Source organism: Belonocnema kinseyi, chromosome 9 (assembly GCF_010883055.1).
Source record: "Belonocnema kinseyi isolate 2016_QV_RU_SX_M_011 chromosome 9, B_treatae_v1, whole genome shotgun sequence".
NCBI classification, from domain to species: domain Eukaryota; kingdom Metazoa; phylum Arthropoda; class Insecta; order Hymenoptera; family Cynipidae; genus Belonocnema; species Belonocnema kinseyi.
Window position 1 is genome coordinate 118,113,610 of NC_046665.1, and position 27,458 is coordinate 118,141,067.

At 21.6% G+C, this 27,458-nt stretch overlaps 1 protein-coding gene across 1 annotated transcript in view; it reads right to left on the reverse strand.

Moving 5' to 3' along the window:
• The window catches only part of LOC117180734, a 44,718-nt gene that overhangs the window by 935 nt on the left and 16,325 nt on the right, over positions 1-27,458 (reverse strand). The window contains exons 4-7 of the mRNA XM_033373225.1: positions 24,742-24,858; positions 21,320-21,409; positions 15,851-16,084; positions 15,507-15,678 (exon numbers count right to left, since the gene is read on the reverse strand). Of these exons, the coding sequence (XP_033229116.1) occupies positions 15,507-15,678; positions 15,851-16,084; positions 21,320-21,409; positions 24,742-24,858 (613 nt within the window). The remainder of the gene's footprint in view (positions 1-15,506; positions 15,679-15,850; positions 16,085-21,319; positions 21,410-24,741; positions 24,859-27,458) is intronic.

Consider the following 27,458-nt stretch of genomic DNA (forward strand, 5'->3'; position numbering starts at 1 on the left):
TCAGTGGAATTCAAAGGAATTTATTATTTAAATAAATTTAGAAAAAATAAAAATTTAAGAGCATTTTCAAGAATTCAAAGAAATTCTAAGAGTTCAAAAAATGTAAGTGATTAAGAATAATTTAAGTGAATTAAAAAATTAAAAAGATATCACGAGAATCCAATGAATTATACAAGAATTTAATTGAACTGAGCGGAATTGAAATTAATTTTCTATTGTAATGAATTTATAATTAATATGAATTTATACTATAAAAATGTTTAAAAACTGTTAAATTTTTAACCAAATAGTGTAATTTTCGACCCAAAAAGAAGAATAAAAAAACAGTTGAATTATTAACACAAAAATATGAATTTTTATCCCAAGAAGACCAATTTTTTTAACTTTTTTAAATTTGCAAGCATACAGTTGAATTCTAAACAATAACAGTTTATTTTTTAACTAAAAAAAACGAATTTAGCAAAAAAAAAAAAAACAGTTGTAAAGACAAATAAAAAAAAACTGATGAATTTTTAACCAATTGGCTTAATTTTCAACCCAAAAGTCAAATTAAAAAAAATTGAATTTTCTACACAAAAATATGAATTTTTAACAAAAAGTTCATTCAAGCTGATTTTTCCAAAAATGAACGATCCCCAAAAAGAATAAATAATACAATAATAATAATAATATTTAAGTTTACCTTAGTGCATTAAAAAATTAAAAAGAATTAAGAAGAATCCAAATGGAACAAAATTTAATTCAATTCAGTGGAATTCAAAGGAATTTACTATTTAAATAAATTTAGAAAACATAAAAATTTAAAAGAATTTTCAAGAATTAAAACTGATCTAAAGAAATTCTAAGAAATCAAAAAATTTAAGCGAATAAGAAGAATTTAAGTGAATGAAACAATAAAAAATATATCACCAGAATCCAATAAATTAAACAAGAATTTAATTCAAATAGGCGGAATTGAATTGAATTTTCTATTGGGATGAATTTATAAAACAAGAATTTTAAAAAACTATTAAATTTTTAATCAAATAGTTTAATTTTCTACCCAAAAAGACGAATTAAAAAAAATTGGATTTTCAACTCAAAAATATGAACTTTCAACAAAAATTTAATTTTTAACCCAACAAGACAAATTTTGTTAAACGTGTTGAATTTTCAAGCAAATAGTTGAATTTTAAAGAACAGCAGTTTATTTTTCATCTCAAAAAAATGAATTAAAAATAATAATAATATATAAGTTTATTTTAGTGCATTAAAAAATAAAAAAGAATTCAGAAGAATCCAAATGAATAAAAATTTAATTCAATTCAGTGGAATTCAAAAGAATTTATTATTTAAATAAATTTAGAAAAAAAATTGAGAGAATTTTCAAGAATTCAAACTGATTCAAAAAAATTCTAAGAGTTCAAAAAAATTTAAGTGAATAAGAAGAATTTAATTGAATGAAAAAATTAAAAAGAAATCAACAAAATCCAATTAATTAAACAAGAATTTAATTTAATTGAGCGGAATTGAAATTAATTTACTATTGAAATTAATTTATAATCAATATGAATTTATACTATAAGATTTTAAAAAAACTGTTAAATTTTTAACTTAATAGTTTAATTTTCAACCCAAAAAGATGAACAAAAAAACAGTTGGATTTTTAAAACAAAAATATGAATTTTTACATTAAGTTCATTTTTAACCCAAGAAGACAAATTTTTTAAAAACTGTTGAATTTTCAAGTAAATATTTGAATTATCAACAACAATAGATTATTTTTTCATCCAAAAAGGTGAATTAAGAAAAAAACAGTTTTAAATAAAAATAAAAATAACTGTTGAATTTTCAACCAAATATTTTAATTTTCAATCCAACAAGACGAATAAAAAAATTGGATTTTAAACAAAAAAATATATGAATTTTTAACAAAAAGTTAATTCAGGGCGATTCATCCAAAGATGAACGATCTCCAAAGAGAATAAATAATAAAATAATAATAATATATAAGTTTACCTTAGTCTATTAAAAAATTAAAAAGAATTCAGAAGAATCCAAAGGTACCAAAATTAAATTTAATTCAGTGGAATTTATTATTTAAATAAATTAAGAAAAAATAAAGATTAAAGAGAATTTTCAAGAATTCAAACTGATTCAAAGAAATTCTAAGAGTTCAAAAAATTTATGTGAATAAGAAGAATTGAAACGAACGAAAAAATGGAGAAAAATCCAAAGAATTAACAAGAATTTAATGGATTTCCGTAGAATTTTAATGAATTTATTTTTAAAATGAATTTAGAATATAAAAATTGTAGGTAATTCTAAAGAATTCAAGTGGATTTGAAGAAATTTAAAGAGTTAAATGAATTCATGTTAAATCGAAGAATTGAGGTGAATTAAAAAATTAAATAATCCAAAGAATTAAACAAGAATTTTATTATATTCAGAGTGATTGAAATAAATGAAAAAAAGTAGAAGGATCCAAAGAATTAACAATAATTTAATGGCATTCAGTAGAGTTGAAATTAATTTATTCCTAAAATAAATTTAGAATATAAGAATTTAATGGAATTCCAGTGTATTTGAGAAACTTGTAAGAGTTAAAAAACTCAATATAATCAGAGGTATTGAAGTGAATTATTATTATTTTTTTTAATCAGAAGAATCAATAGAAATAATAAGAATTTAATTAAATTCAGTGCAGTTAAAATGAATTTAGCATTGATATTTATACAAAGAATTTCCAAAAATGCAATTTAATTCAATGAAATAGTCGTGAATTTAAAATATAAGAATTTAAGGAAATTCGAAAGAATTCAATTGGATTCAACAAAATTCAAGTGATTTAGAAGAATTAAAGTGAATGAAAAAATTCAAAAGAATTCGGAAGAATCCTAAGAATGCACCACAATTTACTTAATTCAGTCGAAATCAAATTAATGTATTATTTAAATAAATTTAGAAGTCGTAAAAATTTCAGGGTATTTTCAGGAATTCAATTGATTTAAAGAAATTCTATGAGTACAAACAAATTCAAGTAAATAAGAAGCATTGAAGTGAATTAAAAATTAAAAAAATTATATCATATATATATATATTACAAAATCACCCTGTATATACAGGGTGATTTTTTTAACTTGAAACTTTCAAATATCTCGAAAAATAGGCAGTCTATGAAAAAATGTTATGAATTTAAAAAACTATACGTTAATTAGTGGAATTCAAGTGAATTCACAAATTTAAAAGTATTCAGAAGTGTTCAAAGAATTGCCAAGAATTTAATTTAATTCAGTGAAATAGTAATGAATTTAGAAAATAAGAATTTAAGAGCATTCGAAAGAATTTAACTATATTCGAAGAAATTTTAAGAGTTGAAAAAAATTGAAATTAACTAAACGAATGCAAATAATTAACATAATTCGCAATGTTTCAGTAGAATGTAAATAAATTTAAAATATAAAAAATTAGGGAAATCCTAAGGAATTCAAATGAATTAGAAGAATTAAAGTGAATTCAAGAATACACAAAAAAAATCAGAAGAATCCAAAGAATGAACATGAATTTAATTAAATTAAGAGGAATTGAAGTATATTAAAAAAAATTAAAATAATTAACAAGATTCTCAATGGATTCTGTAGAATTTAAATGAATTCAAAATATAGGAATTAAGGGAAATTCTAAAGAATTTAAGGGAATTTGAATAAATTCAAGTGAATTAGGAGAATTAAAGTGAATTAAAAAATTCAGAAGAATTTAAGGAATAAACAAGAATTTAATTGAACTCAGTAAAAATGAAATGGAATATTCTAAAAGAAATTCTAAGGTTTCAAAAAATTCAAGTAAATAAGAAGAATTGAAGTGACTTAAAATTTTTTTAAATATAATCATTTGAGGCTGTTTCAAAGAATTCAAGTAAACTGGAAGAAATTCTAAAAGTTCTAAAAATTAAAGCGAATAAGAAGAATTGAAGTGAATTACAAAATTAAAAAGAATTCAGAAGAATCCAAATAATGGCCAAGAAATTAATGTAATTCAGTGAAATTGCAATGAATTTAGAATATTAAAATTTAAGGGAGTTCTTCAAAATTCATGTAGGTTGAAAGAAATTCTATAAGTTAAGAAAAAATCGAGTGAATTAGACAAATTTAAGCAAATTAAAAAAATATCACAAGAATTCAAAAAATTAACAAAAGTTTCATTTTATTTGACAGAATTAAAATAAATGTATTACTGAAGTAAAATTAGGATATAGGAATTTTAGGAAATTCGAAAGAATTAGAGTGAATTAGAAAAATTAAAGTGCATTACAAAATTGAGAAAACTTCAAGAATTATGAAAAATTTAGTTGAATTTCGTGGAATTGAAATGAATTTTTAATATAATAATTTAAGGAAATTCTGAAGAATTCAAGTGGTTTCAAATAAGTTCTAAGAGAAGGAATAATTCAAATGAATTATAAGAACTAATGTAAGTTTGAATTTCTAAAAAAAAATTAGAGCAATCCAAACAATCAATAAAAATTTAATTTAATTCACTCGAATTGAAATTAATTTAGAAAATAAGAAATTAAGAAAATTCTATAGAATTCAAGCGAATTCGAAGAAATTTTAAGAGCTCAAAAAATTCCAGTGAATTAGAATAATTAATGTGAATTACAAATTTCAGAACAATCCAAAGAATTTAACAAAATTGTATTTAAATTCAGTGAAATAAATAAAAAATTTAATAAACTTAGAATGTGAAAATTTAAGAAAATTCTAAAGAATTCCTGTGGATTCGAAGAAATTATAAGAGTTAAAAAAATTCAAGTGATTTAAAAGAATTATTATGAATTAAATAATTCAAAAGAATTCCGAAGAATCAGATGAACTTATATAAATTAAAGAAAATAAATTTAAGAAATTTAATCATAAAGAATTGAAAAGAGTTCAAAAATTTTTAGTGAAGTAGAAGAATTGATGTGAATTAAATAATTAAAAACAATTCACAAGAATCAAAAGAATTAATAAGAATTTTATTAAATTGATTGGAATTGAAAGGAATTTAGAATATAAGAATTTGAGGAAATTCTAAAGATTTTCAGCAGATTCGAAGAAATTTTAAGGGTTCAAAAAATTCCAGTGAATTAAAAAAAAGTGAAGTCAATGCAGAAATTCGAATGAATGAATGAAGAATCAATGAGAATTGAATTGAACTCAGTGTAACTGTAATGAATTTGGAATATAAGAATTTAAGGGAATTCGAAGGAATTCAAGTGGATTTAAAGAAATTCTAATATTGCTAAAAATGCAAGCGAATTAGAAGAATTTAAATAAATTTCCAAATTAAAAAAAAATTCGGAATTAAATCCAAAATTAAAATTAAATTAAATTAGATATAAATTAATTTAAATTTTTAATTACATTCAATCCAAAGAATTACTGCGAGAATCGATTTTTAAATAATTCAGAAAATTTATTTTATTTATCGAGGCAATTCTTTTTTAAATAAAAGAATTTTATTTGAATTTAATATTACAAAATATTACATATTTTTATATGAAAAAGCGTCATATTATCAGCCGATGCACGCAAATCGATCGATCGTGACCATGGCCTCTTTTAGCCACATAAATTTAACATTTCTATTATGCTTATCAGCTATGTCCATAAATAGTATCTCTTAACAACATATATAATAAACAATTTTTTTATTATAATTAAAATAACAAACAAAATTCCTCATTGTTTGAGATTATAAACAGAATTTTTAGAGGTATCTGAGAGAGTATCTTAAGCTAAAAAAATTTATTTTGTAAATAAATTCACCATCAAATTCACTGAAAGTCAACCCTTAATAATCTTCAACTAAAAAATATTTAAGTTAAGGGTATCATATCGTCCATATTTGTATAATTATTTTTTTAAATAATTTGCCCTTAAACTTTTGTTTTACCTTTCATAAAATTTAGAAAATACATACCTAAAAATTGAGTTTTAGCAGCTTAGGGGTGACTTTTAGTGAATCAAGGGGGGGGGGCTTTATTTAAAAAAAAAAATTGTTAACCTTTTTATTGTTCATAAAATTATTTCCTGAATTTTTAAATCTTTGAGGCCGAAAGCTACATCTGAAATTTGTTTCCACTAAATTATTGATGTAACTCAAATTACCCAATAATTTATAATAATTAAAAAAAAATTACATAGTAAATAATAATTGCTTTTAATGTTAATATAGGTCGGGTGGAAAGTTTTCTGGTAAATATTTACCCAGAACGGTAATTATTGCTGCACGAGGGTTCATACAAAACACGAAAGCTATCGTATTTACATTCAAATTTCCGAGGTAACTTTAGGATCAATACACAACACCGTAAAAGACCAATTTTCAACAAAAAAGTTGCATTTTCGACAAAAAAAATGACTTTTTAACTAAATACTTGAATTTTTAACAAAATAATTAAAATTTAACAAAATAATTCAATTTTTTAAAAAATGTCGAGTTAAAAAATAGATAAACATCAACTAAAAACAGTTTCTTTTTCAACTAGATAGTTAAATTTTTTAAATCAAAAACAAGAACTTTTTAAATCCATTTGTATTATCAACAAAAAGATGAAGTCTTATCGAAAAAGGTATACTGATTAATATTTCAAGAAAAAGACAAATTTTTGACAGGAAAATTAAATTTCTACTAGGGAGTTGAATTTTCAACAAAATAATTAAATTTTCAATACAAAAAAAGTTGAATTTCAGCCAAATAATTGAATTTTCAACGTACAAAGAAAGAAGTTTTTAAACCAAAAAGAGGAATTGTCAACCAAAGAAACAAAGCCTTAATAAAAATTTTTAATCTGATAACGAAAAAATAAAATTTTAACAAAGTAGATCAACTTTTAAGCAAAAATACAAATATTCAAACAAAAAGATTAATTTTGTGCAAAACAGTTGGATTTTGAACCTAAAAATTTGTTAAATGTCAATAAAAAAGTTAGTTTTTAACCAAATCATTTTAATTTCCTACCAAAAAGTTAAATTTTCTATTAAAAAGATAAAACTTTAAACAAACAAAAGAAGAATGTTTAACAAAATAGTTGAGCTTCTCACCAGAAGTTGAATTTTCAAACCAAAATATAATTGATTTTTTACCAGAAAAGACGTATTTTCAACAAAAAATATCACTTTTTAACTAAAAATTATCGAAAAGGTAAACTTTCAGACAAAAAATAATTTTTAACAAAAAATCGAATTTTTAACCGAAAGGTATAATTTTTCGAATAAATAGTTCAATTTAAAAAAATAAATAGATTTTCAAAAAAGTGAATTTTTGAACCAAATCGTCAAATTTTCTAACAAATAGTTGAATTTTCAACCAAAATGTTCAATCTTTAACTAAAAGAAAAATAATTTTGAAGGAAGTAATTCAACTTTTAACATAGAAGTTGAATTTTCCAACCAAAAAGATTAATTTTCAACAACAATTAATTCATTAATTTTCAGTCAATAAAATTGATATAAAACCGTAAAATAATGAATTTTCGACAAAATAGTACAATTTTTCAAATAAATAGTTTAATTTTCCAATAAAAATAAGAATTTTCAACAAAAACTTAATTTTCAACTAGATCCCTGAATTTTCTAACAAAAAGTAAAAATTTTAACCAAAAAAATTAATCTGTAACCAAAGAAAAGGGAATTTTTAACAAAATAGTTTAACTTTAAAAAAAATTAATCTTTAACTAAAATGATAATTATTCATCTGTAATATTTAAATTCTCAGTTTGAAAAAATTATTATTTTACCAAAGAGATAATGTTTCAACGAAAATTACAAATCTGCAACCCAAAAAATTAATTTGCAACAAAGTCGTCAACAGTTAAATTTTCAACTCAAAAATATAAATTTTCAATTAAAAAGTTAATTTTCAAGAAAGACGCTGATTTTCAACTAAAATGATAAATATTTAAAAACAGAAATGTTTAACAACGTAGTTTAGCTTGCGACCCAGAACTTGAATTTTCAAACAAAAAAGACTTATTTACAATAAAAAAACACGTATTTTCTACTAAAAAAAGATCAATTTTCATCCAAAAATCAAATAACTACATTTTCACGCATAAAATTCATATTTAACAACAACGAAATATAATTTTTAACAGAATAGTATAATTTTTCAAATAAATAGTTTAATTTTCAAATAAAAATGTAAATTTTCAACAAAAAAGATCATTTTCAATTAAATCGTCGAATTTTCTAACCAATAGTTGAATTTTTAACTGAAATTATAAATCTTTAACCAAAAAAGAAAAAGAATTTTTAACAAAGTAATTCAACTTTTAACAAAGAAGTTGAATTTTCCTACCAAAAAGATGAATTTTCAACTCAAAGACGCTTTTCCAAAAACATTTCCAAAAATGAAAAAGTTACATTTTCAGTCAACAAAATTTATTCAAAACCTCCAAAAATGCTTTTGAATCAAAGAGACGCATCTTTAAATAAAATGATACATCTTCAACTCTAACGGTTAAACTCTCAGTTAAAAAAATCATTGAAACTAATATAATAAATCTTTAATTACTCAATCTTAGAAAAAATATATATATTAACCAAAAAATGAATTCTGAACGAATAATGTAATGGCAGATATTTCAACCCTAAACAATATTTTATTTTAAATAAAAAAAATCTTCTACTAAATAGTTTAATATTCAACCAAAAATATAACTTTTTAAGAAAAAATTTTCAACGAAAAATGGAAAAGTTACATTTTCAGTCCACAAAATTTAATTAAAACCTTTAAAAAATGAGTTTTTAATCAAATATTTTAACATTATAGTTTAATTCTCAGTTTATAAAATTAAGTTAAAAAATTTTTTTTAATAGAACTTTTTAAATCATAAAAAACAAAGTGATTAAAATTTCAACCAAGTAGTAGCATTTTTTACCAAAAAAGTTAAATTATTTTCAATAAATATTGTAATTGTAGATGTTTCAACCAAAAAATATTTTCTATTTTAAATACAAAGTGGTAGAACTCAACCAGAAATATGATTTTCTAACAAAATAGTTGAATCCTCAATTTTTAATCCAAAAAGGATGACTTTTTAACGAAATTGTTTAAAAGTATTCAGAATTGTCCAAAGAATTGCCAAGAATTTGATTGAATCCAAGGAAATATTAATGAATTTAGAATACAAGAATTTAACTATATTCGAAGAAATTTTAAGAGTTGAAAAAAATTTTAATTAACTAAACAAATGCAAATAATTAAGAAAATTCCCATTGTATTCATAGAATGTAAATGGATTCAAAATATAAGAAATTAGGGAAATTCTAAAGAATTCAATTAAATTAGTAAGAATTGAAATAAATTTAAAAAAAAAATTCAAATAATCAACAAGATTCTCAATGGATTCAGTAGAGCTTAAATGAATTCAAAATATAGGAATTTAGGGAAATTCTAAAGAATTTAAGTGAATTCGAATAAATTAAAGTGAATTAGGAGAATTAAAGTGAATTAAAAAATTCAGAAGTATTTAAGAAATAAACAAGAATTTAATTGAACTCAGTAAAAATGAAATGGAATATTCTGAAAGAAATTCTAAGGTTTCAACAAATTCAAGTAAATAAGAAGAATTTAAGTAACTTAAAAAATTTGTAATATAATAATTTGAGGCTGTTTGAAAGAATTTAGGTAGATTGGAAGAAATTCTGAGAGTTCTAAAAATTCAAGTGAATTAAAAAATTAAAAAGAATTCAGAAGAATGCAAATAATGGCCAAAAAATTAAGATAATTCAGTAAAATTGTAATGAATTTAGAATATTGAGATTTAAAAAAAATTATATTATAATATAAATATAAAATTTTAAAAATTCTTCTTGAATAGTATAATTTTTCAAATAAATAGTTTAATTTTCAAATCAAAAATACATTTTCAACAAAAAATATTATTTTCAAACAAATCGTCGAATTTTCTAACCAATAGTTGAATTTTTAACTGAAATTATAAATCTTTAACAAACAAATAAAAAAATGTTAACAAAGTAATTCAACTTTTAACACAGAAGTTGAATTTTCCAACCAAAAAAATGAGTTTTCAACTAAAAGACTCAAATTTTCATCCAAAAATGGAAAAGGTACATTTTCAGTCAACAAAATTGATTTAAAACCTGCAAAAAATGTATTTCAACAAAAGAGATCAATCTTTAACTAAAATGATAAATCTTCAATTCTAACGGTTAAACTTTCTGTTAAAAATATCATTAAAAATAATAAAATAAATCTTTAACTACTAAATATTTAAAAAAAAATTAATTTGTACTCAAATATTAATTCTGAACTAATAATATAATGGCAGTTATTTCAACGAATTTTCTAACAAATAGTTGAATTTAAAACTAAAAAGTTCAACCTGTTACGAAAAAAAGAATTTCTAACGAAGTAATTGAAATTTCAACACAGAAGTGGAATTTTCCATCGAAAAAGATGAATTTTAAAATAAAAAAGACAAATTTTCAACAAAAAATGGAAAAGTTACATTTTTAGTCAACAAAATTGATTTAAAACCCACAAAAATGAGTTTTTAATAAAATATTTTAACATTATAGTTCAATTCTCAGTTTAGGAAATTAACTTTTAAATCGTTTTTTTTAAATAGAAATTATTAAATCACAAGAAACGAAGTGATTAAAATTTCAACCAAGTAGTGGGATTTTTTACCAAAAAAGGTGAATTATTTTCAATAAACATTGTAGTGGTAGATGTTTCAACCAAAACATATTTTTATTTTAATATAAAATTTGTAACTGAAAATATAATCTTAATGTGAATATAAATAAATACTTACAAAATAAATATTAAAATTGAATAACTGGTTTAAAATAACTGAAAAATCAATTAACAATTTTTTTTCTTTCGGGCAAACAATAAAGCTGACGTGCTAACTTCCATAATTAGACAAGGTACCATATACGGAAATTACATAAGAGATTCAGGCATAAATCGATTTTGAGGTCATTTCACCGTTGGTCCTTTAAATCGGACTTTTTTCATTCTAAAAGACTCTTTCCTTTCATATTTTATTTAAAAAATTTTAGTTTCCTTACAAATTTTCTCATATAAGCTTTACCTCATAAAAACCTAAATCCAATTAAATTTGATCAGAACAATTTAACTTGATTTTTCAAGAAAATAGGAGAATAAATTATTTTTAATAAAATTAATTTATGTACCATATTCTTAAAATTTCAAGTAGAAAAAAATGTTTGAATTTTCAAAAAATGGATTTTTAACCAAACAGTTACATTTACAACTAAATAGTTAATCTTGAAACCAAAAATGTGAAATTTTTAAACAGATAGTATAATTATTAAACTACAACAATGAATTTTACATTTAATATATTTTTTAGTAAAAAAAAATCAAATAACAAATTGTGGATTTTTTAAATCGAAACGACGAATTTTCTACAAAACAGTTGAATTTTTAAACCGAAACCAAACTCTTGGATTTTGAACGATAAAAGATGAAATTTCTACCAGAAGAAATTAATTAAAAAAAAAAACCCGAATTTTCTACAAAACAGTTGAATTTTAAAACCGATAAATCAAAAACAAAAAACATTTTTAACCTGAAAATATAAATTTAAAAAAAATTGTTTTTCACTAATTAATTGAATTTATAACCAAAATTTTATAAAAATTTTTAATTAAAAAGCTATTTTTCAACCAAAAAGTCAATTCTCAACGAAACATTTAGATTTCAATCGAATAGTTGAATTTTGAGTAAAAGAAGTTTTAACCCAAGAAGACGATTTTTTCACAAACCAGTTCAATTTTTTATACGGAAATATAAATCTTTTGTGAAAAAATTCATTATTAATCAATTAAATAAAATTTTCACGAAATGTTTGATTTTGGAACCAGATTGTTAGATTTTCAAGCCAAAAAGACGAATTTTCTAGAAAACAGTTGAATTTCCAGCCTGTAAATCTAAATTTTTAGCCAAAAAGATAAATTCTAAACGGAAAAGATTACTTTTTTCAACAGAAAAGACGAAATTTCAACAAAAAAGTTGAATTTTTAACCAAGTAGTTGAATTTTCAACCAAAAAAGAATAATTTTTAACGAAAAATGTAATAATTGATATTGAAAACAAAAAATATTTTAATTAAAAATAAAATGCAGTGGATTTCATCCAAAAATGATAGATTTTCAATAAAATATTGAAAATGATAATTGAACAAAATTATTGAATTTTCAAGACAAAAAGACGAATTGTTAACCCGAAAATATAAATTTTGAATAAATAAGAAAATTCCCCATCAAATAGTTGAATTTTCTGGCAAAATGGTTGAATTTTATATCGAAAAATATGTTTTTTCTACCAAAACAGTTTCATTTTTAAGCCCAAAATATAATTTTTCTACCAAATAGTTTATTTTCAACCAAATAATATAAATTTTTAACAGAAAAGATAATTCTCCACTTAATATTTGAATTTTCCATTGAATATTTGAATTTTCAACTAAAATATTTTAATTTTCAACCTAACAAGACGAATCGAAAATAAAACATTTGAATTTTCAAGCCAAAAACATAAATTTTCTACAAAACAGCTTAATTTTTAACCAAATAGTTGAATTTTCAAGACAAAAAGATGAATTGTCAAACAAAACAATTGAATTTCCAGCACGAAAATATGAATTTTCAATGAAGCAATTGAACTTTTAACAAAAAGTAAATTTTCAACAAAATAGTTGAATTTTTTACGAAATTATTGAATTTTCAAGAAAGAATATTGCTAAACAGTTAGTTTTCAACCAGATAATATGAATTTTTAACAGAAGAGTAAATTTTTCACTAAATATTTGAATATCCAAACAAAATAGTTTATTTTTCAACCTAAGAAGACGATCTAAAAATAACCGTTGAATTTTTAAAATAAAAATAGTAATTTTAAGCAAAGAAATTAATTTTCAACCAAATAGTTCAATTTTCAGAAGAAATAGTTTAATTTTCACCCTAAAACGACAAATTTTTAATAAAAGCGTTTAATCCTTAAACAAATAGTTGATTTATCTAGCAAAATAGTTTAATTTTGAATTCATAAAGAGAATTTTAAACAAAATAGTTGAATTTTCAACCGAAAAATTAATTTTCATCCGGGAAAGGCGAATTTTAAACCAAACCTCTTAAAATTATGATCTTCATTCAAAATTGTTAAATTTTCAAACAAAAACTATGAATTTTAAACAAAAAAGGTTATTTTCAAACAAATAGTTGATTTTTCTTACAAAATTGTTGAATTTTCATTTCATAAAGAGAAATTTTAAAGAATCAAATTGAATTTTCGACTAAAAAATTAATTTTCATCCGAGAAAGGCGAATTTTAAACCAAACTACTTAAAATTATAAACCAAAGTAGATGCATTTTTACCCAAAGTTGATTTTTCAACTAAATAGTTCAATTGCAAACCAAACAGTTTAATTTTTAAAGCAAAAAGACGAATCTTCAATCAAAACTTTTAAATTTTCAAACAGAAAATTATGAATGTTCAACAAGAAAGTTAATTTTCAACCAAATAGTTGATGTTTTTACTGAAATTGTCGAATTTTCAATTCCTAAAGAGAAAATTAAAATGAAATTAATGAATTTTCAAATCAAAAATACTAATCTTCAACTGAAATTGTTAATTTTTTAACGAAAACTATGAATATTCAACGAAAAATTTAATTTCCAACTAAATATTTGATTGTTTTACCGAAATAGTTAAATTATCAATCCATAAAGAGAAATTTTAAATGAAATATTTGAATTTGCGAACGAAAAATTAATTTGCATCCGAAAAAATCGAATGTTCAACCAGACTAGTGAAAATTATAACCCAAAAAGACGAATTTTTACCCAAAGGTAATTTTCCAACTAAATAGTGCAATTGTCAAAAAATTTGTTGTATTTTCAAACCAAAAAGATGAATCTTCGACCAAAAGTGTTAAATTTTCGAACAAAAACTATGAATATTCAACAAAAAAGTTAATCTTCAACTAAATAGTGGATTTTTTCACAAAAATATTTGAATTTTCAATCAATAAATAGGAATTTGGAATAAAATAGTTGAATTTTTAAACAAAAAATTAATTTTCATCCGAAAAAAGCGAATTTTCAACCAAACTAGTAGAAATTAAAACCCAAAAAGACGAATTTTTAGCAACGTAATTGAATTTACCCCCAAGGTTGAATTTTCAACCAAACAGTTGAAATTGTCAACCAAATAGTTGGATTTTCAAACCAAAAAGACAAATCTTCAATCAAATTAGTTAAATTTTCAAAGAAAAACTATGATTTTTAAACAAAAAAGGTAATTTCCAAACAAATCGTTGATTTTTCTACCAAAATTGTTGATTTTAAATTCATAAAGTGAAATTTTAAAGAAAAGAGTTGAATTTTCAACCAAAAAATTAATTTTCATTCGAGAAGGGAGAATTTTAAACCAAAATGGTTAAAATTATGACTCAAAAAGATGAATTTTCAACAACGTGATTCAATGTTTAGCCAAAGTTGACTTTTCCATCAAACAGTTCAATTTTCAACCAAATAGTTCAATTGTCAACAAAATGGTATGATTTTCAAACCAAAAATACGAATCTTCAACCGAAATTGTTAAATTTTTAAACAAAAACTATGAATTTTTAAACAAATAGTTGATTTTTCTACCAAAATACTTGGATTTTCAATTCATAAAGAAAAATTTAATATAAAATAGTTAAATTTTCAAACAAAAAATTAATTTTTATCCCAAAAATGCGAATTTTCAACCAAACTAGTAGAAATTAAAACCCAAAAAGACGAATTTTTAGCAAGGTAATTGAATTTTCCCCCAAGGTTAAATTTTTTTCCAAACAGTTCAATTGTCAACAAAATGGTACGATTTTTAAACCAAAAAGACGAATTTTCAATCAAATTTGTTAAATTTTCAAACAAAAATGATGAATTTTCAAACAAATAATTGATTTTTCTACCAAAATTGTTGAATTTTCAATTCATAAAGAGAAATTTGAAAAAATATAATTGAACTTTAAATAAAAAAATTAACTTTCATCCGAAAAAGACGAATTTTAAACCAACTTGTTGAAATTATGACTATGAAATTTTCAGCTAAATATTTCAATTGTCATCAAAATTGCTAAATTTGCAACAAAATAGTTAAATTTTCGAAAAAATAATCAAATGTGTAACTAAAAATATAAGAATAGGCTTTTAATCCAAATAGAATTAACTTTCATTTAGAAATAGTTGGATTTTCTTATTTCTCTTTTTATTAATTTAGTTCAAATTTAGGCGAAAAAAACGAGAAAAATGGGGGAAAAAAGAAGTTTCTCGAAACAAGAGAAAGTTACTGAAAAACGGGGAAAAAAAGGAATTCTTAAAAAAAAAGGGTCATAGAGGGGAATAGGGGAAAGAGTGTAAAGTCTAAAATACGATCTAGTCTCAAATAGTTAATAAAATACAAAATGTTAAAAAAATTAGTATAGTTTATAACTTACGTAACAAAGTTTCTTCAGGTTTCTGAGGCTCCTTTCTTCTCTTATTGAATGGCAATTTATTATTTTCAACGCGCCACTTTTTTATACATTGTGCCTCGTGAATGGCAATACTTGCAGAACCAAAATTTCTTTCACATATATAACACGTGAACGCTCTTGTGCATACAGAGTCCTGAAATTAAAAAAAAAATCGTTTTTTTTTTTCAATCCAGAGACAATGAGACAATTCTGAAATTTACAAGAAATTTATTTCTAAAAATACAGAATTAAAATTCATAAAAAAAAAGTCATGCAAAAAAAATTTAGCAGACCCAGAAGGAAATGTTTCTTCGACCTGGACTCACCGTTGAGGATTTTTTTGATGGTATTTCGACTTCAGGTCGAGAGATCAATGGACTTTTTTTGGGTGCTTTCTCTTTTTCGATTTGCCATTTTTTTAAACATTGGGGCTCGTGAATTTTGATACTTCTCGTTCCAAAATTTCGACCGCAAATTTCACAAACAACAGTTGGGGGTCCTGACCCTACCCGAATTGGATTTGAGATTGAGTCTAAATCTCGATTCTCAATCTCTCCATTCTAGTAATTAAAAATTAAATTAAATTTTTTATATAAATTATAAGAAAATAAATTTACAAATTTATACAAAAATTTACTTATAACTGAACCAATTAAAATTATATTTAATATTTTTAAATTAGACTAAAAAGTCAATTTTTTTAGAAAAACGTTGACTTTTAAATCCGAAAAGAAGAATTTTAAACGAAAAAGTTTATTTTCAACCAAGAGAGATCATTTTTAAATTAAATAGATACATTTTTAACAAAAGAAAAAATTTACTTTTGACTAAAAAATTGAATTTACAACGAAACATTTGGAATTTCAAACAAAAGAGATGAATTTGTAAAGAAATAGGTGAATTTTCAATCTACAGAAATGAATTTGCGACCAATTTTTTAACAGAACAGTCAAATTTTCCATACAAAAATTTGACTTTAACAAAATAATTAAATTTTCCACAAAATATTTGAACCTCTAATCAAATAATTGAATTTTCAATTTCAAATTAATCATCAAATATAGTCAATATTAATAAATAAGTATGATTTTCAATTAAAAAAATAAGTTTTCAAGAAAATACTTGAATTATCAAATATAGGAAATGAATTTTCAAAAAAAATGGAATGGTTAAATTCTGAGTTAAAAAAAATTAAATTTTAACCCAAAAAATAATTTTCACCAAACGGGATGATTTTTAAACCAAAAATGCGAATTTTCTAAAAAAAAAGTATAATTCAGTAAAGAGAAAAAAAATGTCATCCCAAAATGTGAAATTTTCTGGCCAAACGTGTGAATTCTTCGCAAAATAGTTACATTTAAAACCCAAAAATACAGATTATCAACTGAAAAGTTAATTTTTAACCAAATATTTTGAATTTTGAAATAAGAATGATTAAACTTCAACCAAAAGAGAAATTTTCAATAAAATAGTTGAATTTTCAATTTAAAAAGCTGGATTTACAAGCTAATAGTTTTTTTCAAATATAAAAGATAAATTTGCAACCAAAAATGGAATATTTCAAATCTCAGTTAACAAAACTCATTTTTGACGAAAAAAAAATCATTTTCAAAATCCTCATCCAAAGCATTAATTTTCAAATAAACAATTGCATTTTTATCCAGAAAAGATCACAGTTTTACCAAACGAGATAAATTTTGAAATTAAAAAGGCAAATTTTCAACAAAAGATTTGAATTCTCTTTCAAGAAAGAGATTTTAGCCAAGAGAAAAAAATTGCATCCCAAAATGTGCATTTTTTAGATAAAAAAAGCGAATTCTCTACAAAATAGTTCATTTTTCAACCCGAAAACTCAAATTTTCAACTAAAAAGATCAATTTTAACCAAATAGTTGAATTTTCTACCTGAATAATAGAATTTTTTAACCGAAAGACGAATTTTCAACAAAACAGTTTAATTTTTTAGCAAAAAAGAAAAATTTTCTACAGAATATTTGAATTTTAAAATAAAAATTTCATTTTCATCAAAATATCGTTAAATATTTAGTTCAAAACATTCTTTTTAAATATTTAAAAAACGAATTTGCAACACAATTTTTCCTTTTTATAGTAAAAAGATGAATCTTTACTTGATAAATTTGAATTTCTAAACAAATGATAATTCTTTTAAAAAATTTAATTCAAAATGGAAAACTTAATAGCCGATATTTCAACCAAAATTTAATTTAAAATCTAAAACACTTGGATTTAACCAAAAAAGACTACTTTTAAAAACCTAAAACAGAATAGATTAATTTTTAACCAGTTTCATTTTTTAACAAAAAAGAGTAAATTTCTACCAAGAGACATGAATTTCCAATGCAAAAAGTTAAATTTTCAAAAAAAAAAGTTAAATTTTTCACTAAGAAAGATTTTTCACGTGAAAAAGATAAATAAATTTAAACCAAATTGTAGAATTTTCAATTTAATAGTTGATTTTTTAATTTAAAAAGATGGATTTTCAATCTAATAGTTGAATTTTCAAATAAACAATTGAATTTTTAGCCAGAAAAAATAACATTTTTACCAAAAGAGATAAATTTTAAAATCAAAAAGCCAAATTTTCAACGAAAGAATTGAATTCTCTATCAAAAAAGATATTTCAGCCAAGAGAAATAAAGTTCATCCCAAAATGTATAATTTTCAGACCAAAAAAGCGAATTTTCCATAAAACAGTTGAATGTCTAAGCCAAAAAGACCAATTTTCTACAGAAGAGTTGAATTTTTAAAATAAAAATTTTATTATCATCAAAATAGCTGAATTTCAAACTAAAAACTATCAATTAAAAAAAATTTTATCGTTAAATTTTAAGTTTTTTATTTATTTAAAATTTAAAAAAAACGAGTTTTTAACAAAATTATTATTTTTCATACTAAAAAGATGAATCTTTAACTGATAAATTTGAATTTCTAAACAATTGATAAACTTTTTAAAAAAATATATTCAGAACGGAAAACGTAATAGTTGATACTTTAACAAAAAAAAAACAATTTAATTTAAAATCGAGAACAGTTAAATTCAACCAAAAAAGACTAAAAGACTACTTTTAAAAAACCTAAACCAGAACAGATTAATTTTTAACCAGTTTCATTTTTCAACAAAAAAGAGTACATTTCTACCAAGAGACATGATTCCATCCACAAAGTTAAATTTTCAACAAAAAAAGTTAAATTTTTCACTAAGAAAGATTTTTCACATGAGAAAGAGAAATAAATTCAAACCAAATTAGAGAATTTTCAATCCAAAAACATAAATCCTCTACAAAAAAGTATAATTTTTAACTTAAAAATTTAATTTAAATCTAATAGTGAAATTTTTTACGAAAATAATTAGCATTTTAGCTAATAAAGACGAATTTTCCATAAGGCAGTTAAATTTTTAAGCCAAAAAGATGAATTTTCTATCAAATAGTTTAAATTTCAATTAAAAATTCAATATTTATATAAATAGTTGAATTTTCAACTCATAACGATCATTTTCCAAACAAAAATAAAATGGTTACATTTTCAATTCAAAAAATTTATTTTAAAAAATTCAGAACGGAAAATGTAATGGTTGATATTTCGAAAGTAACGATATTTTTATTTTAAATAAAAAACAGTTGAATTAGACGAAAAAGACGATTTTTAGCAATCCTAATCCAAAACCGATTAATTAAAAAGATATATGTAAAAAAAAAGATTTCTACAAAAATATATGCATTTTCAAATCAAAAAGGTGAATTTTCAACAAAAAAGTTTAATTATCTACCAACAAAGGTTTTTTAGTAGAGTGAAAAAAATCACCTAAACTGGAATTTTCTAGCCAACTATAGAGTAGTCAAATATTCAGTCAGAAAAATTAATTTTGAGCACAAAAAAAACGAATTTTTAACAAAATAGTTTTTTAGCCAATAAAATGAATTTTTATCAAAGTAGTTAAACTTTCAACCAAGCAGTTGGATTTTCAACAAAAATTTATCAATTTTCTACCAAAAAAGAAATAAAGTATTCGGGCAAGAAAAATCATTTTTAGCAAAAAAAAAAAAGGATTTTAAACAAAGTAGTTCAATTTTCAACCAATAAAATAGATTTTTAACAAAGTAATTCAACTTTCAACCAAATAGTTGAACAATTGACCAAGAAATATGTCCTTTTTTTAACAAAATAGATCAATTTTTAACAAGATAATTAAATTTCAAAAATAAAGTTTTTAAAAAGGAGGGATGAATTATTAACTAAAAATATAATAGTAGAATTTTCTATAAAAAATAGTTTGATCTTCTTCAAAATAGGATAATAAGGAAATTAATTAAAAAAGGAGAAAGAGTATAAAGTCTTCCCGAGGCTACTAAAATCTAAAAATTGAAACTAAATTTTTTATTTTAAATTAATAAAAATTTGAAAAATATAGCCGAATTTTCAAGAAAATAGTTAAATTTTTATCAAAAAAATTAGTTTTCAACTATAATGAGGCTTCAATGAAAAAATGAATTTTCAACCAAATAGATGAATTTCGACAAAAACCAGAGTTTTCAACCAAAAAAGACAAATTTTCAAAAAAATACATAAGTTTTATGTAAAAAAAATACAAAAAATGGAATAGTATATTTTCAGTAGAAAAAAATTTATCTTCAAACAAAAAAAAACTAATTTTCAAAAAAATAGTTAAATTTTCTACTATAATGATGAATCTTGAATTAAAAAAATAAATTTTGACACAAATAGTTAGATTTTCCGGATTTCCGGAAAACTTGAAAATATGTTTTAAATTGGACAGAATTAAACGCTGAAAATTATGTTGAAAGTATAATATATAATTTTCCCCATTTTCGGTTTAAATATTTTTTGGTTGAAAATTCAACAACATAGTTTAATGTTTTTTTTGTTGATAAAAATTCATATTCTTGGTGGAACATTCATAATTTTAGTTGAAAATTCATCTACTATTTAATTTAAAATTCAACTAATTCGTTGAAAAATTATTTTGTTCTTGAAAATTAATTTTTTTAAACGAACTAAAATCTAAAAATTGAAACTAAATTTTTTATTTTAAATTAATAAAAATTTGAAAAATATAGCCGAATTTTCAAGAAAATAGTTAAATTTTTATCAAAGAAATTAGTTTTCAACTATAATGAGGCTTCAATGAAAAAATGAATTTTCAACCAAATAGATGAATTTCGACAAAAATCAGAGTTTTCAACCAAAAAAGACAAATTTTCAAAAAAATACATAAGTTTTATGTAAAAAAAATACAAAAAATGGAATAGTATATTTCCAGTAGAAAAAAATTTATCTTCAAACAAAAAAAAACTAATTTTCAAAAAAATAGTTAAATTTTCTACTATAATGATGAATCTTGAATTAAAAAAATAAATTTTGACACAAATAGTTAGATTTTCCGGATTTCCGGAAAACTTGAAAATATGTTTTAAAATTGGACAGAATTAAACGCTGAAAATTATGTTGAAAGTATAATATATAATTTTCCCCATTTTCGGTTTTAATATTTTTTGGTTGAAAATTCAACAACATAGATTGATGTTTTTTTTTGTTGATAAAAATTCATATTCTTGGTGGAACATTCATAATTTTAGTTAAAAATTCATCTACTATTTGATTTAAAATTCAAATAATTCGTTGAAAAATTATTTTGTTCTTGAAAATTAATTTTTTTAAACGAACTAAAATCTAAAAATTGAAACTAAATTTTTTATTTTAAATTAATAAAATTTTGAAAAAGATAGCCCAAGATACCTAAAAGTTCAAACTTACTTTTGACTCCAATCTGCAGGATTTTTGATGAACAGTTAATCTATCTGGAAGAAAAGTTCTTCCACATATGGCACACGGTACAAGTTGAGTCTGTAATTAAAAGAATAAGTGTCAGTGATTTTTGTATGCCTACATTTTTTCAAAAAAAATTTAAAAAGCTGTAGGATGCCCATTAATAAATTAAATATTTTGTTTATACAAATCGTACAACCCAAATTCTTACCTTTTAAGCAACTAATTTTCCCCTATTTTTCATCGAATATTTAGTCATATTTACAGTTTACAAACATTCATTATTGAACATGAAGAAGAATTTTTTTAAATAATTAATTTTCAACAAAAAATATTAATTTTCAACCTAAAAGATGGGCTTTTCACCAAAAAGATGAATGCTCTAGCACCTAAGAATAATTTTCAACATAATAGTTGAATTTTCAATGAAAAAAATTTATTTTCCACTACATTGATTAATCTTGAATACAAAAAATTAATTTTGAACTAAATAGTTGAATTTTTTAAGATAATAGACAAATTTTTAACTAACAGGACAAATTAGAAATCTTTAGCAAACAAAAAAAAGAATTTAAATCGATAATATTAATTTTCTAACCAAAAAGACGAATTTTCAACAAAATAAATTAACTTTAAACAAAAAATATCAATTTTAAACGCAAAATGGAATAGCTAATTATACAGATTAAAATCTAATATTTAACATAAAAAACGAATTTGAAACAAAATAATTTAATTTTAACCAAATAAATGAATTATCAAATAAAAATATGATTCTTTGACAAAACAAAATGTCAACCTAGAATATTTTTTGACGAAAAATTATTCTTGTTATATTTATAGTTAAAGCATTAATTTTTAACCATAAAAACGAATTTTCAAGAAAATAGTTTAATTTTTAGGAACAAAAAAAATGAATTATGAATCAAAAAGATTACTTTTTCACCAAGAAGATTCTATTTTACAATAAATAACGAATTTTCAACAAAATAGTTAAATTTTTATCAAAGAAATTAGTTTTCAACTATAATGAGTCTTCAATGAAAAAATGAATTTTCAACCAAAAAAGACAAATTTTCAAAAAAATACATAAGTTTTATGTAAAAAAAAATATAAAAAATGGAAAAGATATATTTCCAGTTAAAAAAATTAATCTTTAAACAAAAAACTGATTTTGAAAAAAATAGTTAAATTTTTTACTATAAAGATGAATCTTCAATTAAAAAAATAAATTTTGACACAAATGGTTGAAGTTGAATATTTGAGTTTTTAAAAAGATGAATTAGTAACCATAAAAAATAATTTTCTACCAAAAAATATGATTTTTCGAAACAATAGTTTTTTTAAACAAAAGAATGAATTGTGAATTAAAAAGATAAATTTTTCACCAAGAAAATGATTATTCTACCACAAAAAAAAATTTCAACAAAATAGTTAAATTTGTAACCAAAGAAATTAGTGTCTACGCAGAATGACAATTCATATAAAAAAGTTGATTTTGAACCAAAATAGTTGAATTGTCGACCAAAAATATGAATTTTCAAACATAACAATTATTTTTGTAAAAAAAAGATGAAATTTCAAAGCAGTTACATTTTTAAACAAAGAAAAAAATTTTTAAATATAGTTAAATCTTCAATAAAAAATGAATTAAAAAAAATGGTTGAGTTTTTAACCAAAAATGTGAACTTTCAACTATAAAGATTAATTTTCTACCGAAAAAGACGATTTTTCAATAAAACACATGCATTTTTTTAATTTAAAAAAAATTTTTAACCATGGAAAACGAATTATCAACAAAATACTTAAATTTTCAACTAAAAAAACAATTTCAACAAAAATGGAATAAAACATTAATTATTAAACAAACAAAACATAAAAACGAATTTGCAACAAAATAGTTCAATCTTTAAATATAATGACGAATCTTAAAGAAAAAATGAATTTTTAAATAAATAGTTGAGTGTTTGAAGAAAAAGATGAATTTTCAATTAAAATTGATCAATTATCAACAAGAAATGAAATAGTAAAATTTCGATTTAAAAAAAATTATTTTTCAACCAAACAGCAAATTTTTAACACAATAGTCCTATTTTTAACGAAAGAAATTAATTTTTAACAAAATGCATGAATTTTTAAGTGAAAAATATAAATTTTCAACCCAAGACGGAATAGTTAAATTTATAGTTAAAAAAAATTAATTTTCAAACTTAAGATTAAATTTCTACCAAAAAATACGACTTTTCAACAAAATACATACATTTTCAACAAAAAATGGAACAGATATATTTTCAGTTAAAAAAAAATGAATCTTTAAACGAGGAAAAAATAATTTCAACAAAATACATGAAATTTCAACTGAAACTGATTAATTCTCAGCAAAAAATTAAATAGTTAAATATTCATTAAAAAAAATTTTCAACAAATTAGTTATATTTTTAACTGTAAAATCAATTTTCAACTATAATGATGAATCTTCGGGACGATTGAAAAATTTCGAAAAATAAAATTCCCAACACTGCAAAATTCCCGAATTGGAAAATTCCCGAATAATAAAATTCGCAAATAACAAAATTGCCGAAAAATAAAAATACCGAATTGGAAAATTCCCTAATTGAAAAATTCCCGAATAATAAAATTCACGACAGTTTATAACATTACGGAATTGGAAAATTCCCTACAGAAAATTAAAGAATTATAAAATATTCGAATTGGAAAATTCCCGCATTGTAAAATTCCCGAATTTAAAAAAATTACAATTTTTAATAAATATGGTTTACTGATTATAAATACAATAATGATTTTTTAAAATTATTTTATTTAAAATCATTGTTATTTTAAACGCAAGCAATAATTTTTCAAATTTTAGACATTAAAAATAATTTAAACAAAATTCATCATTGTATTTATAATCAATAAAACATATTTATAAAAAATTGCAATTTTTTAAATTCAGGAATTTTACAATTTCGATATTTTATAATTCGTCCATTTTCTGTAGGGAATTTCATTATTCGGGAATTTTCCAATTCGGTAATATTATAAACTGTCGTGAATTTCATTATTCGGAAATTTTATTATTCAGGAATTTTTCAATTCCATATTTTTATTTTGGAAATTTTATTATTCGGGAATTTTCCAATTCGTGAATTTTATCGTGTCGGGAATTTTATTTTTCGGGATTTTTCAGGCGTCCCGAATATCTCCAATGAAAAAAAAAAAAATTAATTTTGGAATTTGGCACGGGCTTCGACTAATTTCTTTAACATTGCCAAATTTTACGGGTAATTTTGACACCAAAAGAAATAATTTGCAGAGGAAACATTTAAAAAAAATTTTTTTTGGACCACCCTAATGAGTACCTTAATAAGGTTGCAAAAAATAACGAATTTGTATATAAATATATTTACTTGACTCCTTTCCCAGGCTGCGGAATTCCAGTCTCGATGATCAATAGAAACATCCGGTCTTTGAGGAACTGGTCGTCTTTGCGATGGTGGTAAAGCTTTATTTTCCCGTTCCCATCTCTAAAAATTAAAATTATTTTTAAAAAATAGCAAACCTACTTTAAATTATCTATTTGTCTATTAAATGTCTATTTGTCAGTCTTTTACGAGGCAAAAAAAATTCTGGTAATTTTTTTGCTTTTATTTTGTTTAAAACTAATGTATTTTGTTAAAAATTTGTTGTTTTTTGTAGAAAATCAATCTTGTTGGTTGAAAATTAGTGTTTTTAGTTTATAATTCCTATTTTAAAGGAAAATTTACCTGTTCCATTTTTTATTTTAAATTAAATTTTGTAGCTTAAAATTAATGTATGTATTTTGTTGAAAATTCGCCTTTTTTGGTTGAGATTTTTTTTTTCGTGGAAATATTAAATGTTTGTAATTAAATCACTTTGTTTGAAATTGAACAAGTTTTTTAAAAAGTGTCCTTTTTGGTAAAAAATTCATATATTTAAAAAAATTTGTAAAATTTTTTTTAACTAATGTATTTTGTTCCAACTTTTTTTGTTTGTAGAAAATGAATACTGTTGGTTCAAAATTCATTTTTTTTTGGTTTATCATTCATCTTTTAAACTGAAAATTCAATCATTCCATTTATAATTGTAATTTTAACTTTTTTAGTTAAAAATTAATGTATTTTATTGGAAATTCGTATTTTTTAGTTGAAATTCTTTTTGGTGTAAATGTCAACTGTTTGTTTGAAACTTAATCTACTTTGTTGAAAATTAAACAATTTTTTTTAAAAGTACACGTTTTATTAAAAAATTCAAGTATTTTATAACAAAATTCGTAGATATTTTTCTGGTTTAAGATTAATGTATTTAGTTCAAATTATTTTTGTATCAAATTAATCTTGTTGTTTGAAAATTCGTTTTTCAGTTTCATAATTGATCTTTTTAACGGAAAACTTAACCGTTCCATTTTTTACTGTGAATGACATTCTTTTAGTTTAAAATTAATGTATTTTAAAAAAAATTTTTTTTTGTTCGAGATTATTTTTGTTGAAATATTAAGTGTTTTGTGAAAAATGCATGTATTTTAAAAAAATTGTAGAATTTTTTTTAACTAATGTGTTTTGTTTCAATTTTTTTTTGCTTTATAGAAAATTAATCTTGTTGGTTAAAAATTCATTTTTATAAATTGAGAAATAATTTTCTAACTTTTTTAGTTGAAAATTTTTATTTTCGTAGAAATATCAACTATTTACTTAAAACTTAATCTATTTTGTTTCAAGCTAAACAATTTATTAGAAGGTATTTTTTTTGTAAAAAATGCATGTATTTTTAAAAGAATTGGTTGAATTTTTTTCTCAATTAATGTATTTTGTTCAAAAATTGTCTTTTATGGTAGAAAATTAATCTTGTTTGTTAAAAACTCATAGTTTTTAATACATAACTCATTTTTTTAACTGAGAATTTAACTGTTCCATTTTTTATTGTGAATTTAACTTGTTTAAAAGGTAATCTTTTTGGTCAAAAATTTATGTAATAAAAAAATTGGTAGATTTTCATTTTGTTTGCTATAAAATTAATGTATTTTGTTCAAAATTGGCCTTTTTGGGTAGAAAATTAATCTTTTTGTTTGAATATTTATTTTTCTTTTAAAATGATTATTAATCTTGTTTGAAAAATCGTTTTTTTTTTAGTTTTATATCTTACCTTTTATCGGAAAATTCACCCGTTCCATTTTTGATTGTGAATTAAATTTTTCAAATTTTAAATTAATGTATTTTATTGAAAATTCATTTTTTAAAGATTTTTTTTTATAAAATATCAATCTTGTTGGTGAAAAATTAATTTTTATAAATTGATAATTAACTTTTTTAACTGAAAATTAAACTATTCCATTTATGATTGTAATTTAAACCAATGATTAGAAAGTATTCTTTTTGGTAAACAAAATTCATGTATAAATTTTTATTTTCGTGGAAATATCAACTGTTTGCATAAAACTTAATCTACTTTGTTTCAAACTAAAAAATTTATTGGAAAGTATAATTTTTTGTAAAAAATTCATTTATTTTAAAAAATTGGTCGATTTTATTGCTAGTTATATTTTTTAGTTTAAAATTAATGTATTTAATTGAAAATTCATTTTTTTTGTTTAAGATTTTTTTCGTTGAAAATTAATGTATTTTGTTGAAAATTAGTCTTTTTCGTTTAGATTTTTTTTCGTGAAAATATCAACTGCTTTTTAAAAACTTAATCTGTTCTGTTCAAAATTAAACAATTTTGTTTTAAAAAATATCCTTTTTGGTTGAGATATCTACTGTTTGAAACTTAATCTAACTTTTTGAAAATTAAAAGATTTGCTTTAAAAGTATCCTTTTTAGTAGAAAATTTATCTTTCAAACAAAAATATAATTATTTTAGTTGAAAATTCATCACTTGGGTAAAAATTCAAGTATATTTATTAAAAATTCGTTTATTTGGTGTTTGAAAATTAATTTCTTAATAGAAAAGTCAACGATTCAATTTTTCGTGATAAATGATTTTTTTAGTTAAAAAGTCGAAAAATTTGGTTGAAAATTGATCTTTTTTAGTTAAAAACACAACAACTTCTTTGAAAATTTTTATATCCGGAATAATCCATTTCCTCTGGCCCACTTTTTATTGAATTTTT